The 16,184-nt window shown below is 39.5% G+C and overlaps 1 protein-coding gene across 1 annotated transcript in view; it reads right to left on the reverse strand.

The window, feature by feature from the left end:
* Positions 1 to 6,583: 6,583 nt before the first annotated feature.
* Positions 6,584 to 16,184, reverse strand: part of GRPR (gastrin releasing peptide receptor) — a gene marked incomplete at both ends in the record, with an annotated part of 64,775 nt that continues 55,174 nt past the window's right edge. Inside the window, one exon of the mRNA XM_083361284.1 lies at positions 6,584 to 6,638. Within this exon, the coding sequence (XP_083217410.1) occupies positions 6,584 to 6,638 (55 nt within the window). The remainder of the gene's footprint in view (positions 6,639 to 16,184) is intronic.

Below are 16,184 nucleotides of genomic sequence, written 5' to 3' on the forward strand. Positions count from 1 at the left end.
AAAGCAAGGGAGATTGCAATTGGCTCCTGCAATCTCCCTGCGGCCCGGCTTTCTCTTGCAGAAGGCAGGCTGAAACGGAGCAAGGAATACGAATTGGCCGATCTCATGCTCCTACGATCTCCTTCGCTCAGTTTCAGCTTCTCTTGCTACAATTCTTCAAAGTCTTCAAAGGCCTGAGATTAGAGATTTGATAGTTTTTGATTTAAAAATCTACTTGTAGATTCCTTACATAAACTTTCAGGTGCTGAAATGAAGCAAATGTTGAATTGTTTAACACCATTTAATTTAATAAAATTTAGCACAGTAGAAGGTTAGTATAAAATTTAAAATGTTAATGACTTTTATATGGTGTTGTGATTGTATATTACTTAAGCTTAGGCATAACCGGCCTAACTCACTTCCTACTTTTTGGATTGTGACTTCCAAAAGGCCCACTTGACTTGGTCAGTGATAAAGGATTCAGGTTGCTCTTGTCCCAAAAGGTTGCGAATCCCTTCTGTAGCAGGTGGAAGAGAATAAGATCAGATAAAGTTAAATTTTTGTTGTTGTTAGTTGCGAAGTCGTGTCCGACCCATCATGACCCTATGGACAATGTTCCTTCAGGCCTTCCTGTCCTCTACCATCTTCTGGAGTCCATTTAAGCTCACGCCTACTGCTTCAGTGACTCCATCCAGCCACCTCATTCTCTGTCGTCCCCTTCTTCTATTGCCCTCAATCTTTCCCAGCATTAGGCTCTTCTCCAGTGAGTCCTTCCTTCTCATTAGGTGGCCAAAGTATTTGAGTTTTAGCTTCAGAATCTGGCCTTCTAAAGAGCAGTCAGGGTTGATCTCCTCTAGGACTGACTGGTTTGACCGCCTTGCAGTCCAAGGAACTCACAGGAGTCTTCTCCAGCACCATAGTTCAAAGGCTTCAATTCTTTGGCGCTCAGCCTTTCTTATGGTCCAACTTTCACTGCCATACATTGCAACTGGGAAGACCATAGCCTTGACTATATGCACAAAGTTAAAATAGTAGCCCCCAAACCTTTGGGTGCCAGGGACTGGTGTCATGGTTCCGATTAAAAAGACACATAAAGACCACTGCATGATTATTTATTCTAAAAAGGTCTATAATCAGCAGAATGGAGCATCGGCACTCATGGATGGATGCCAGAATCTGAATTCTCCTCCCCTTGACACACCACATCATACAGAATTTCTCTCCCTTATTTACACATCATGAATCACATTTACCAATTAATTTAACACACAAAGTTTCACTTCCCTTCTGAAGCGGCTATCCCTTATCTTGTCAAAACATCCAGGTTGCATTCCACCCGCGCTTTAGTGATTCAAAACCAAACAGTTAAAGCAAAAGGCTGCCTCTTATATTGTCAGTGCAAAAACATGTCAATGTTTGCAGCATTGACATCTGGTTCTGTGGAGAGATGTTTTTCCACAGACTGGAGGGAGCATGGTTTCATGTGCTGCCTGCATCCCACATATGCACAGTTGTTTGTGCAGCCTGGTTTCTGGTGTGCTGTGGACTGGTGATGGTCCATGGCCTGGTGGCTGAGGACCCGTAGGTTAAAAGATAACATTTATATTTGTTCAGCGATGAAAATTGGATGAAAGAAAGGAGTCTTGGAAAAATAAGGGAAAAGATTTTACCTGTGTACAATTCCACAACTGAACCTAAGACAAATAATGTCCATGAATCAAAGAAAATATATTGTCTGTGCTGTGTATTGTGCAGCTAAATGGTCATTCTTACAGATTTACCTATTTTTGGAAGATAAAATTGTTACTATCTGATAAATAGGACATGCAGCAATTCAAAATGTGTTATCCAGTTTCTGTTTAATAATGAACCATGGTGATCATTGTTGTTCAGTTGCTAAGTTGTGTCTGACTCTTTTTTATAATATTTTATTAGTTTTTTAATTTTACAATTAAACATTTAAAAAGCAACGTGGTGACTGGGTTAATCAATAATTAAATAACATATATAAATCTTTAATACAAATCTCAAGGTACAACATCAGATATTTCCTCTCTTTTCCCCTTAATATCTACTATCTCATATTAGGCTAATATAGTTCTTATTATTATCAACTAAGTAAAACCATCTTTATTACATTTATCAATACTTTTTAGCTTATATCTATCTTAATTGTGTTTGCATTCAATCCTTATATACAATCTATGTCCTGTTTTTCCCAAGCTTTAATTTCCCATCAATATTCAAATTAACATTCGGTATTTATAATTTCCTGGAGCACTGGGGAACTACCAGAGGACTGGAAAAGAGCTGATGTAGTTCCCATCTTCAAAAAAGGGGAAAAATAGATCCAGGAAACTACAGACCTATCAGCCTGACCTCAATACCTGGGAAGATTCTGGAAAAGATAATCAAACAACAAATCAGTGAACACCTAGAGGCAAACAAAGTCATCACTAAAAGTCAACATTGGTTTGTCAAAAACAGATCATGCCAGACAAATCTTATTGCATACTTTGACCAAGTGACAAAATTAGTGGACCAGAGGAATGCTGTAGATATAATTTACTTGGACTTCAGTAAGGCATTTGATAAAGTAGATCACAACCTACTACTTTATAAGATAGAAAAATGTGGGTTAGATAGCATCACCACCAGATGGATTCATAGCTGGCTGACAGGCTGTATTCAGCGTGTGGTCCTCAATGGAACTGCATCTACATGGAAGGAAGTGTGTAGTGGGTGCCCCAGGGCTCTGTTCTGGGCCCAGTGCTCTTCAACATCTTCATCAACGATTTGGATGAGGGAATAGATGGGGAACTCATCAAATTTGCAGATGACACCAAGCTGGCAGGAATAGACAACATTCCAGAAGACAGGCTTAACATACAGGAGCATCTGGACAGACTCGAACACTGGGTGCTATCTAACAAAATGAAATTCAATGGTGAAAAAAGTAAGGCTCTACATTTAGGCAGGAAAAATCAAATGCACAGGTATAGCATAGGTGGTACCTTGCTCAATATGAGCCAGCAGTGTGCTGCAGCTGCCAAAAAATCCAACACAGTGCTAGGTTGCATTAACAGAGGGATAGAATCAAGATCATGTGAAGTACTAATACCACTTTACAATGCCTTGGTAAAGCCACACCTAGAATACTGCATCCAGTTTTGGTCACCAGGATGTAAAAAAAGATGTTGAGACTCTAGAAAGGGTACAGAGAAGAGCAACAAAGATGATTGGGGGACTGGAGGCTAAAACATATAGGGAACGGTTGCTGGAATTGGGTATGTGTAGTTTAATGAAGAGAAGGGTAAGGGGTGACATGATAGCAGTGTTCCAATATCTCAGGGGCTGCCACAAAGAAGAGGGAGTCAAGATATTCTCCAAAGCACCTGAAAGCAGGACAAGAAGCAATGGATGGAAACTAGTTAAGGAGAGAAGCAACCTAGAACTAAGGAGAAACTTCCTAACAGTTAGAACAATTAACCAGTGGAACAACCTGCCTCCAGAAGTGGTGAATGCTCCAACACTGGAAGTTTTTAAGAAGAGACTGGACAGTCATTTGTCTGAAATGGTATAGGGTTTCCTGCCTGCACAGGGGGTTGGACTAGATGACCTCCAAGGTCCCTTCCAACTTATTATTATTATTATATTCAACCCTCTAATCAGTATTATGAAATCCCCTCTAATAAATCAAAACCCTAGTTTCCTTCAGTCTTACCTGGCTTTCTTACTTTGCCAACTAACCTTCCATGTCAATACTTTTGAATCATCAAACAGTTCTCCCTCTATTATTTGGAATAAGAAAGACCAGTTGGTTACAGGTTTTTTGGAAGAACTAGCCCATTTGTATTCATTAGATTGTCTCCCTATTACTCCAATTTACCACAATTGTTCTGATAGGTTTATCTTCCATTCAATCTGTTCTTCTTCCTTTTCCTCAAATTTCTTCTATGTAAAGTCTTTTCCATTTTCAATGTTGTCACTCCCTTTTCTGATTTTTCTGTTGGCTGGATCTGTTGGTCAATTGAGTCCTCTGTCTTAATGTTTAGTTGTTCCATTTCTTCTGTTATTTTCTGCATTGTTAGTTCTTTGGTTGTAGTCAAGATCTGAGTTTGTATATGTAAGCTGGCATCTTGTTCCTTTATGTCACATCTTATTTTGTCACAAGCTGAAATAATGGTTTCATGTATTGATTTCAACATAGAAAGGATTTTTTCCTGATCTTCACCCATATTCTTGATAATGTGTTAAATTGAAGACTTTAAAATCAAACGTTTAAAATAATTTGTTTTTTATAACTGGGTATGGGACATCTATTTCACATGTTGTAGGTAGTCTTTATAGTGGAAATTGTTTGCCAAGTAAGAATTTATAGTCCAAAGTATTCCATCATCTTCTGTAATAACAGATGTTTTCCCCACCTGTTTGGAGGGCTGCCCCAGATCAAGCGGAAGGGCTGCCACTCTCCCATGATCAAGCGGGGGTCCTCTCCTTGCTCTTCACCCCTACAGGGTGACTTTTAACCCTTTCCAGGGTCCCCCAGCGGGATGAATTTGGATGCAAAAGACGGAGCTCATCTTCCAGCGTCCACGGCGCCACGATGGCAAACCAGAAGCCTTCTCTAAGTTGTGTCTGACTCTTTGTGACTGCATTGTCAAGGATGACACTTTGGCAGCTATATTCCTCTGCATTTCATCTTGCCTTCAGATTAAGGGGAGGAGATGTTACTTTCAAGTGGGTTAAATGGAGAAATGAAACTTCTTTGATTCAGCTGAAGACTGTGAGTCTGAAGCCTTGTCAAGGACACCAGAATAGAAGTGGATTTGAAACAGATGGTTCCCATAACAAAGTGAACTTGTTGATATGAATAACTGAGATGTTGGGGATTTGGATGGGAAAATTATTGTTTGTCTATGAATTGGTGTTGGAACCTCAGAATTAGTTTTGTTTCAACAAAACCATGCCGTGTGTTCAATAAACAGTAAGATTTTCAGAAATGGAATGAATCTGGAGTTTTATTTGGATTCTTGAGCTGGATGTTGACACCCATAGACCATAGCATGCCAAGCCCACTTGTCATGCACTGTCTCTGTAAGGACCCGCTTCAATACCATCCCAAGAAAGCAGGACTCTTGGAACAGTTTCATTCCAAAAGGAACCTTTATTAGGAGAAGCTGGTAGCAGGCATGAAAGGCAGGACCTGAGGGTTTCCCGCTCAGATCAATAGGTTAAAGGAGCATCAAGCAAACCCCACAGCAATAGTTCATCCAGTCAGTTCAAACGAGCCAATCCCTAGGTGTTAAGTCCGCTGTGGGAACAGAGCTGATAATGGAGTCCGTTCCCATGCCTGTGAAGACGTTGTTGGGTCTTCACACCTTTCTTTTCCGCAGTGAGAGATAAGCCAGATGGCTGGAGGCACATTCTTTTCTCACCCCAGGTTGACATCAAGGGAAAACAATTCAAAGAGCAAGCAGATAGAAAAGGTAGAGAGGATACATTGTAGCCAAGCAAAAGGCATCCCAAAGGGCCTCCCCCTTAGGAGAATGACAGAACCCACAGAAAGACTCTAGAAAAGGACATAATCAATCCTCCTCAACAGGAAATGGGTTCTGACAGTCTCCTGGAATTTGCTGACATTCTTGTTCATTTGCATTGATGACACTATCTAACCACATCATCCTCTGCCATCCTCTTCTCCTTTTACCATATAAAAATTATTTAAAATTATAAATTTTGTACTGGCCTTCTACTGTATTAAGCTGCATTAATTTATTATCACTATGGTGCTAATCTGTGATTACACTTCGATTACACTATGATGTAATCAAATTCTGCAGTTTTTGTATTGATATATGTACTGTATTTACCAATCAATTAAAAATGGTCTGCTGATCTCTTTCTGCCTCTCTGTCCCTCTCTCTCATATCTATCATCTATCTCTATCTCCATCCATCTTCCTTGTAGATTTTTATGCACTATCCAACTCTGCAGTTTTTGTATTGATGTTTGTATGGTCTTTAACTATAAAATAAGATTGGTATGGCTGTCTGTCTGTCTTGGAAGCCTACAGGCAAGTTAATTGGGTGAATACTGGTGTGTGTGTGTGTGTGTGTGTATGTGTGTGTAAAATGACACTTTCTATTTACATTGATTCTATTGCAAATTTGTCAAGATCATTGGAATCTAATTCAAGATTCAGAGACAGGCATGAGATAAAGCATCAACTAGATTGAGAAGCACCAAATGTAAAGAATGTCACTACCAAGCCACTAGTAGAGGAGTGCTATTGCTACCTAGGGTAGGATCATTCAGAACTCTCCTATTTTTCAAAAGTGTTTTATTGAAGATACATTTTCCAGTTTGGTTTATCAAATGGCTTACAATGGCTGATATAGACAGGCACAGTATTGAAGTAATTTGGGTACATTTAAAATGTAGATGTGCTAAAAAAATGATTCATGCTTCATGTAGCAGATGGGCTTTTTTCAGCATCTAATTGGCATTCAGTCTAGCAGGCACCATTAAACAAGAGTAGCCATCTTTCTATCCTCCAGATGTGTTAGAGTACAGTTCCCATGATATCCAGCTGGCATCCTAACTACAAGTAGTGAATTGAAGTCCAAGCTGCTTGGAAGGGTCCAGATGATCTACTCCTGCCATAAAATGTGAAAACAACACCTGCAGTAGAATAGAGAGAGCATTTTTCATGAATCACAAATCTCTGGATTCTGTGAATATGTTCCAATGCTTTGGACTTGTTCTTATTTTCATACTTACATTTCTTCAAAATAACCAGTGAACATCCAACAGATATATTTGATAAATCTTTATTTTATTGTCATGGATGTATATATTGTTAGCTTGTAGCATACAACCACATGTAACTTTTCAAAATTGTATGTGTGAAAGGATTTTTTTCATAAATATAATGAATGTTATTTTCATTTTCATTTAAATGTTAATTCAATTAAATAAATTTCATTTTTTCTCCTGGCCACATCCAATTTGGAATTGTAGCCTAAGGCACCTAACTCAAAGACAAACATTTAGCCTTCATCTCAAAGATTGTAAATCCCTAGTTATGTGTTATATGTTATATATCTTGTATGTTTTTAAATGTTTAAAGCATTTCATTCATTATTATGATTTAATTTTCACAAAAGCTCTGGGATTACAAACATCAAAAATCAAATATGGAGGTATGGGGTAGAAAATATTTGGCTTGTGACAAAAAATCAAGTAGTTGATTAAGTTGATTGCATACCCATTATGATGGAACTATGTGATATGGTCACTAAAATAGCCATATGTTAGAGGAAATGCCAACAGAATCAGAACAAGTAATAACAAGTTCTACTTTTTGTGTTGGTCAGAGTCCACACTGGTCAGAGCCCACATTGGTATTATTTCCAATCCTGGGAAGTACATTTTAAGAACGACTAAGAGAAAGTGGAACAAACTTTAAAAATACCAGTGAGAATGTTCAGAAATGTATAAATCAATCTTCTGAAGAGAATGTTGGGAAAGGTTGTGTAAAATTGGTGTGAAGAAAAATATGATAGCTCTCTTCAAAGGACTGGAAGGATATTACTTAGAAGAATGTCAGCCACTCAAATATGCAGTTCTCAGTTAACAACAGTAATTGGGATCAGAATTTCTATTGCTAAGTAATGAATTTGTAAAGTGTGACATCACATGACCACATCACTTAGTAACAGCAACTTCGACACTCTCTGTTGCTGTCATTCATTGAGGATTATAGGTTGTTAAGTGAGTCTCAAGCAACTTGCAAGCAGGCCAGTAGGCAGGTAAATTGTTGCTGCAGGGCAGGACTGGCTGTTGCTAGGTGGGTAAGCGTGGCCACTGAATGCGTTGTCATTAAATGAGACTTTGAACAGATACACAACAAGTGGTTGTTAAAGGAGGTATATCTGTAACTTAAAGGAAGGCATATTCAGCTAGGTGACCTTGGGCCAATCACTCTCTACCAGCCAAACTCACTTCACAGGGTTGTTTTGTTGAAGGGAAAGTTATTTGCAAAAATAATAAAGGTGGGATATAAATAAATGAACATTCTAGCTGAAAGAAATATAAAATTATAACAGTAACAATGATTAAACAGCATAACCAACAGAGTGGGAATACGTTCATACCTATTTGGGCATATTAAAGCAGAAGTAAGAATGCTTCATGCCCTGGCCAGGAGGTTGGATATGATTGCCTAAGTACCTCCTACAAATTAAATCATTTTCATGATTGTATGAAAATTGACTTACTTTTGGTTTTCTTTCTTCAATAGTAGGACAACACCTAACACAGACCAGAGAAGAAGTAACATAGCCAATGTATTAATTCTCATCTTCGTGCCCCTTTAACCATTATGAGTAGTTGTTGCCTGCACTTTTCTAATATTTTTCAACATTTCCATTTGAAAAAAAATAGCTATGTAAATTTAAAGACTGTTAATGAAATGTTTATTCATAAAAGCTGTCACATCTAGATTTCATTTCATGTCACTATGTGTGACAGAAAGTAAGAAGGTTTTTTGTTACATCCAATAACCCACCAATGCCTGGAGTGTATATATAACATTTAATGGCTGACATTCAAAAAGTTATTTTAAAGGAAAAATGAAACTATTTTCCTGCATGGATGAGTAGTGGAATGGAAAATGTAGGCTATTAGCTATTCTCATTTTTCCTGCAAACTACTATACCTTATAAATTTCCCCAGAGTACTTCCATACTGTATTGAGCAAATTTGGGAGGGGTATATTGTACTATTGAAAAAGATGGATGTAATTAAAATTATACTCTATTCCATTTTTTTGATAGAAGTTTTTCATCAGTAAAGAGATGCTATTTATAATCTATCATAATAAGAGCTTAATTCTTTTCATTTTAACTAGGAAAACATAATGCCATGCCACAAACTTCTTATGAAATTCTTTTTGTTTTGAAGAAGAGTTGTAATTCAGCATGGATTGTTACTGTGAAAGAGCCTTCATAGCTATGGCTTCTTCTAACAGTCCAAATTTATGTAAATCTGTAAATTTCTATCCAGTGAGTTTAAATTATCTGATATTTTATTTATGGAAAAATGAAGACAACCCTTTATTTTTGAATCAAGTTTTAAATTCAGCACTCAGAATTAATGGTGGACTATTTTTGAATTAGGTTTGCAACCAAATATTGTGATCTGATTTAAATTCATAACTGATGCTTTGGCGTAATCCACTTATCCACAGTAAAGCAGAGCTTACTCAAAGGACCATAAAATGAATAGATGCTGATCTAAGATCCTCTCTCTTGAAAATAAAAAAGGCAGACATGTTTGTTCACACATTGCTTAAGTCATCATTTGATTTGGTTGTCTACAATGGATCTGTTGTAGCTTGACCTTCAAAGATTATAGTTAAGTGTGATGTAGGAACTCAATAGTGTCTTATGAAAGAAATTTAATTAAGCACATTGTAGCTTAATATACTGTAAATTGGGATTCAATATAGGATTTCATTTGCATATAAATTAGTACCATCTGCAGTTTACTATTAAGCTATGGCATTTCCCCATTAATTGTTTTATATAGTATTTGTATAATGGTAGTCAGATTTCTCTATTGTCAAGGAACTCTTTCCAAAATTGTATCTGCCAAGGAACAGCTGAACATATGCCATTATCCTAGATGTTGCAGAAGTTCGGAAATAGATGTTATATAAATATAGTTGAAAAGAGGTGAATTAAGTCAATACATTGCTAGAATAAAATATTGGAAGATTTTGTTTAAGGAGAAAGAATTGACTATATGAAGAATGTAAGAATGTAAATGCATCTTCCTCATTTTGTCATTATCCTTTCAAAAGGATCTAAATCTATGAAAATACAAGATCCATGACTCATGGTGATGTTATAAAAGGAAGAACGAATGAAGCAAATAGACAATTTGAAGAGATGAGAACACATTGATAGAACTGTTTGATGGAAATTCTTGGGCAGCCATGGATCTAAGAATAGCTCTAATGAAATCTTCCTAGTTAATTAATTTGATAAAAGCCAATATTCTACAATTTATTGTTAAATTGGTTGAATTAATTTGTAGTTTAATTTCATTGTAACAATTTTCTGCAGGGCATGTTTCATTTCATGTTTTGAATCTTATAGTTTGACTTGTATTGTGGTGATTGGCCAAAATTCTAACAAGCATGGTTAGAAGGTGAATATTCCCCAGGCACTCCAATAAATTCATTTTGTTCAACATTTCAAGGACTTTCATAAGAATTCTTACTGAAGATTCAGAAAAGGACTTCAAAAAGTATGAAAGGCAGATGGGCAATCTACAGGTAGTGTATAATTCAAATCTATACAATCAGAATTCCAACACATTTGGGCAGGTTAATTTATGCAGATATGATATAAGGAGCATTCTGCACTAGTGAGAGAACTGAATTCATTTGTCATTACAGAGATCTATGCTGCAGATGTGGAAATTGTACATTCATTGCAGTAATTTATTTAAAGCAGGAGACATATCCAGTGATGTGATTTATCCCAAGGACTCGTGTAGACTGGCATTATATATTAACATTTATTTACTGATGTGGAGAGGAGATTATAACTGATATAACTGCTTATAATAAGACAACCAGTTGCAGGCTGCAAAAGTCTGTGTCAATTAGATGGAAGCTAAGAGTTACATTTTTGGAACTACTTTGCTGCAGCCCATATTTGCTAGCCCTATTTTACAATAAAACAACCCTGTTCTATAAATGGAAAAGTCAATAATGTGGTTTCATGTTCTAGAATGCTTAGTTTGCTGAAAGATAAAGAAATACATCATTAAAATGATAACCAAGCAAACACTTTCTGCATGATGGCTAAAAATGAATCCTTTGTATTTCCTATGAAGCCGGACTTGTTTATTTTTTCAATCCCTCATTTTCTTTTCTCTCATGCCATGACATCCACAATTGGAAGGTTGCAGCTACAGGCAAACAAACTGTTTATGTAGCTTATATTTGTGTAAAGAACCCATATGGGCAAAAGAGCTCACAACAGGCTCATACAACTTCAGAGACATCGAATGTATTCAAAAAAGGTCTTTATTAAATCTTAATTGAAAATGTGATATTATCAAAATATTTTAAAAATCAAAAGTATAGAAGAAACTTGGAATATATTGGAGAATTGGTTTCCAGTCAATGGATTCAAGTTTTAAGGAATGCTTGTATCTTACATTCTTAATATTAGTTTTAAATTGTCAACCCTCAACCTTTGAAAAATTGGAGCCCATACAGAAGTACTGTTGAACAATATGATTCATATACTATAGGTATAATTTATTTTGAAAATGAAATTTAATGCTGAGATGTGATTAAAATTATTTGAGGCAGTATAAGATATAAGAATGTTCATGATTTCACTTTATGTAATTATATCACTGGGAAGTTAATTTTTGAGCATTGTCTTGAGCAACAATAAAAGTTAGTTGAAGTTATTCTATGAGAAATACAGATGTGGAGGACTTCTGGAAACACCAAATCCTATTACAATATGCAAATGAATTAAAATTTAAGATTGTTAGAGGAAAAAGAAAAGAATATAGTGTTGGTTGGTTTGATCTAAGTTAAAATATGACATGTTTTTATAAAGCTCTGGTAACTCTTTACAAACTTTCTACTGATACTAGGACTGAAAGGTTGACGAGTCATGGACTCATATATAGATAAAGGATGGATCATGGGTAGAAGAAATTGTTTATTAATATATGGGGACAAAGAGTTATCAAATTTGTTTTTACTTGGAAGACTGTTCTTTATATATATATTTTTCTTTATCTTCTTTTTCTTTCTTTGCGTTTTTTCTTTCTTACTATTTCTTTTTCTGAGTTTAGTTAATATTTGTTTTACCATGTAATTAATTTTTGTTAAACAAAAATTATGAAAAATAAAGCATATGAAAAAGATTGGTGTCATAAATAAAGATTAGAAAGTTTTTAGACCTTCTTTTGTTCTTGTCACAATATTTTGATAGAATGCTTAAGGGTATAGTAAAATATGAAAATCTCCTTAGACTTCAGTATAAAAGCTGTATTCTTGAATGAGATTTGTCATTTCTCTTTAGATTTAAACTTCCTTGTGATTTTCCTATGATGTGATTAGACAAGTACTTGTTCAGCTCTACAGTACATGCATAATACAGCATATCATATTGGCCTGGAGACTAAAACATATGACGAACAGCTGCAGGAATTGGGTTTGGCTGGTCTAAAGAAAAGAAGAAATAGGGGTGACATGATAGCAGTATTCCAGTATTTGAGGGGCTGCCACAAAGAAGAGGGGGTCATGTTATTCACCAAAGCACCAGAGGGCAGGAAAGAAACAATGATTGGAAATTGATCAAAGAGAGAAACAACCTGGAATTAAGGAGAAACTTCCCAACAGTGAGGACAATTGTCCAGTGGAACAGCTTGCCTTCAGAAATCGTGAACGCTCCATCACTGGAGATTTTTAAAAAGAGATTGGACGGTCACTTGTCGGAAATGATATAGGGTCTCTTGCTTGAGCAGGGGGCTGGACTAGAAGACTTCCATGGTCCCTTCCAGCTCTATTCTATTCTAAAACTGAAATAAAAATACCAGCTGAAGTTTGTTAAATTAATGCCCTAAACTCTAAAATCAAATGTTTCTATTACTTTCCAAAAACGTCAGTCTGAGTGGATCAGAAATACAGCATAATTTTTCAACAAAGCATGACATGTCAATGTCATCTTCAGTTAGCAGGTGTATGTGTATGCGTGTGTAAAAAAGAGGAAAGTAGTAGTAGAAAAATCAAAGGGGTATGCAAATACAAAGTACAAATAATACAGACAGAGATAACCATTCATCTGCAATTATTGATAGTCATCCTAGGACTGATAAATTAACTTACTTTTGAATATGTTATAATAGACAACATTTCAATTCTTGTGCAAATAGTTAAAGCTAAGCCTACTGTGAACACATTATGGGAAGACCTAGCTGTAATATTGGAAAACGTGGAAGAAACAAGACAAGAACAGCCAGGACCAACATTGATGGACTCCGTTACAGTGAGCACAGCAATGGTGAACCATTGGATGATCCGAATGATCAGGTTAAAGATTATCATGGAGAAAATCTATATATAGATTTGCTAAGAGTTGACAATGCCTTGATCATACATTATCAATCAAAAGGGAAAAGCTAGAAAAAAAAGTTCAAAACTGAGAAAAGAGCTTAATAAAAAAAGAAGAATCCTCCTTTGTTCTGATTTTTCTTCTGCCAAACATTCATAGTTTACTCAAGACTATGACTATTTTTTATATAAATTCACAGATGACTATAAATAAGGGCTTTGAGAGGAGAGGAGAATAAGAGAGGAGAATAAGATATATCAAACAGATATAAGCTCAAATAATTAAAAAGGAGTTATTTTTAGTGGTGCAACTCAGTCAATCAGTCCATTATTACAATCATTGACTAGAATTCTACTGGAAAAAATAAAGTAGAAATGTAAGCTTACAAAATAAAAGAGAAAAATAAGCATCAAAAACTAAACGAATAAGTTACAATAAGTTTTATGAACTATATAGTAAAATTCGGCACATTCCAAGAGACTGAATCATGCTGGCCAGCTAACAGCAATTGCATTTTCTAAATGACCCAAAATTTTAATGCAATCCTTAATTATTAAGGTAGGAACTTTAGAATATACTTATTCTGAACAGCAATGAGCAAGAGACTGATATTCTGTATGCTCCAAGTATTATCTGGGGTTGTCTCTAAAAGGGCTTAGCTGGTCTGGAAGAAGTGCCAATGGGATTTGTCGGGCAAGAGGGAGGAGGTGGTGCAGGCACTCATCCCGACACTGGCGAACGAGGGGATTGATTTAGAGAGTGCAAGACAGGTGACGGAGGAGAATTTGAACCAGGCCATCAAAAGGACCTTGCAGGAGGATGCCTGGTTGCTGAGTAATCCGGGACTGTTAACTATGCGGGACGGTTTAGCGTGGCATGGAACACGGTTATATGTGCCTGAAACCGTGCGGCCACGTGTTTTACATGGGTGCCACGATGCTAAACAAGCGGGACATTTCGGGTTCGTGAAGACTTTACATCTGGCACGTCGTCAATTCTGGTGGCCCCGCATGAAGAATGACATCGAGCAGTACGTACGGCGTTGCCATATTTGTGCCACTACAAAACCCCATGTTGGGAAGCCTTTGGGGTTATTGCAACAGGTAGCTGACCCAACTCGGCCTTGGCAGGACATCGCCATGGACTTCGTTGTGGACCTCCCAGAGAGTAAGGGTCACACTGTTATCTGGACAGTAGTTGACCTGTTTTCTAAACAGGCACATTTTGTCCCGTGTAAGGGGTTGCCATCAGCCCGTCGCCTAGCTTGGTTGTTCCTCACGCAAGTATACCGACTGCATGGAGTACCGCGGCGTGTGATTTCGGATAGAGGGGTACAGTTCACGGCCCGGTTTTGGAGAGAGTTCTTGCGACATATCGGCTCGTCCCAGGGATTGAGTACCGCTTATCACCCCAGCACCAACGGGGCCGCAGAACGAGCCAACGCTGCTGTTGAACGCTATTTACGAAGCTATGTTTCTTTTCGGCAGACAGACTGGGTAGACCTGTTAGCGCTTGCTGAGGTTGCATACAATAACGCAGTTCACAGTAGTACTGGCTTCTCTCCATTTCGGGTGGTCACCGGTCACGAGTTCGTTCCCTTCAGTGAGTGTCCCCAGGACGACGGATCTCCGAGCTCACCGCCTGACTGGATGCATCAGATCACGGCTGCCTGGGGGGCGGCGAAAGAAGCGTTGGATCGGTCTGCCGTAGCGTCCAAAGCACAGGCGGACAAGAAACGAAAACCCTTTGCTACACCGCGGGTGGGGGACCTGGTTTACTTGTCCACCAAGTATTTACGGTTACAGGTTCCGTGCCGTAAGCTAGGACCCAAATACCTCGGGCCGTTCCGGGTGGTGCAGGTGATAAACCCGGTGACGGTGCGGCTGCGGTTGCCTAGGTTTTTGGGTAAGGTCCACCCGGTGTTCCATAGTAGCTTGCTGAAACCTGCTCCAGCGGCTACCGCGGCAGCAGGGGAGGGGGGTCCCGGACCGGTTCACACTGGCCAGTATGAGGTGCAGGAGGTCTTAGACTCCAGGGTGCGGAGGGGTGCTCTACAGTATCTTCTTCGGTGGAAGGGGTACCCGGTGGAGGAGGCGACGTGGGTGTCACGGGGAGATGTCCATGCTCCACGTTTGATCCGGGCGTTCCACCGAGCCCACCCTGGCAGGCCGGGGGGTGGGGCACATGGGGGTGTGCGCATAGTGAATGATGCTAAACCCTTGTTTTCTACGTCTGCAGGAGGACCCTTGGTAGGGGGGGCGGCATGTCGGGCCGGGCACGCCCGACATTCAGACGGGCCGCGGGCAGACTCACCCGACCGTCAGGCTCCTGCTGAGCGCCCCGTCAGGCCCCGAAGCCTCCCGCCAGCGCCCAACGCCTTCCAGAGGGCCAGGACAGCGTACAGCCCTCCCCAGACCCCCTGCCGGCGCTCGTCGTCTCCCGGAGGACCGGCTCGGCATACGGCCCCTCCCAGCATCCCCGTGACCGCTCGGGGCAACGTACCGGGTCGCAGGGACGTTCGCCGGCCTCCTCGTCTCCTCGCCATGCTGCCGGGCTCCGGAAACGGCTGGCCACGCCCACACCACTCTGACGGGCCGAGGAATGGGACAATTGGGAAAACGACGCAGCGGCGGGCCGCCTGTCAGCTGGGGAGGCCGCGAACCAGCCGGCCGGCTCCCAGAAGCTGCTTACAGGCTGGGAAGGAGCTGTGCGATGGGCTGGGCGATGGCTGCCCTGCGCCCGAGCTGCAGGTCAAGAATGGATGCCCGGGTGGGCCAGGGGGTGACGGAGACGACCGGTGGGCCGGGGAGGGGTTTAGAGCGCAGGTTGCAGCGGTCTGGGGTGGTGAGGGGACAAAGGAGCCTAGGCAGAGTTCTGGGGGGACGGAGAGAGGTTTAGGCTGGGGGGTAACTTACCGGCTGCATTGGTGGTGGGGTGGGAGCCAAAAGGAGGGAATCTTGGGAGGCGGTGTTTAAGTAGGGTGGGGGCGTGGTGGTGTGATTAGGGTGTGGTGGTGGGAGTCGGCTCTGCCGGTTATTTAACAGCGTT

Source organism: Vipera ursinii (assembly GCF_947247035.1).
Source record: "Vipera ursinii genome assembly, chromosome: 4".
Taxonomy (NCBI): domain Eukaryota; kingdom Metazoa; phylum Chordata; class Lepidosauria; order Squamata; family Viperidae; genus Vipera; species Vipera ursinii.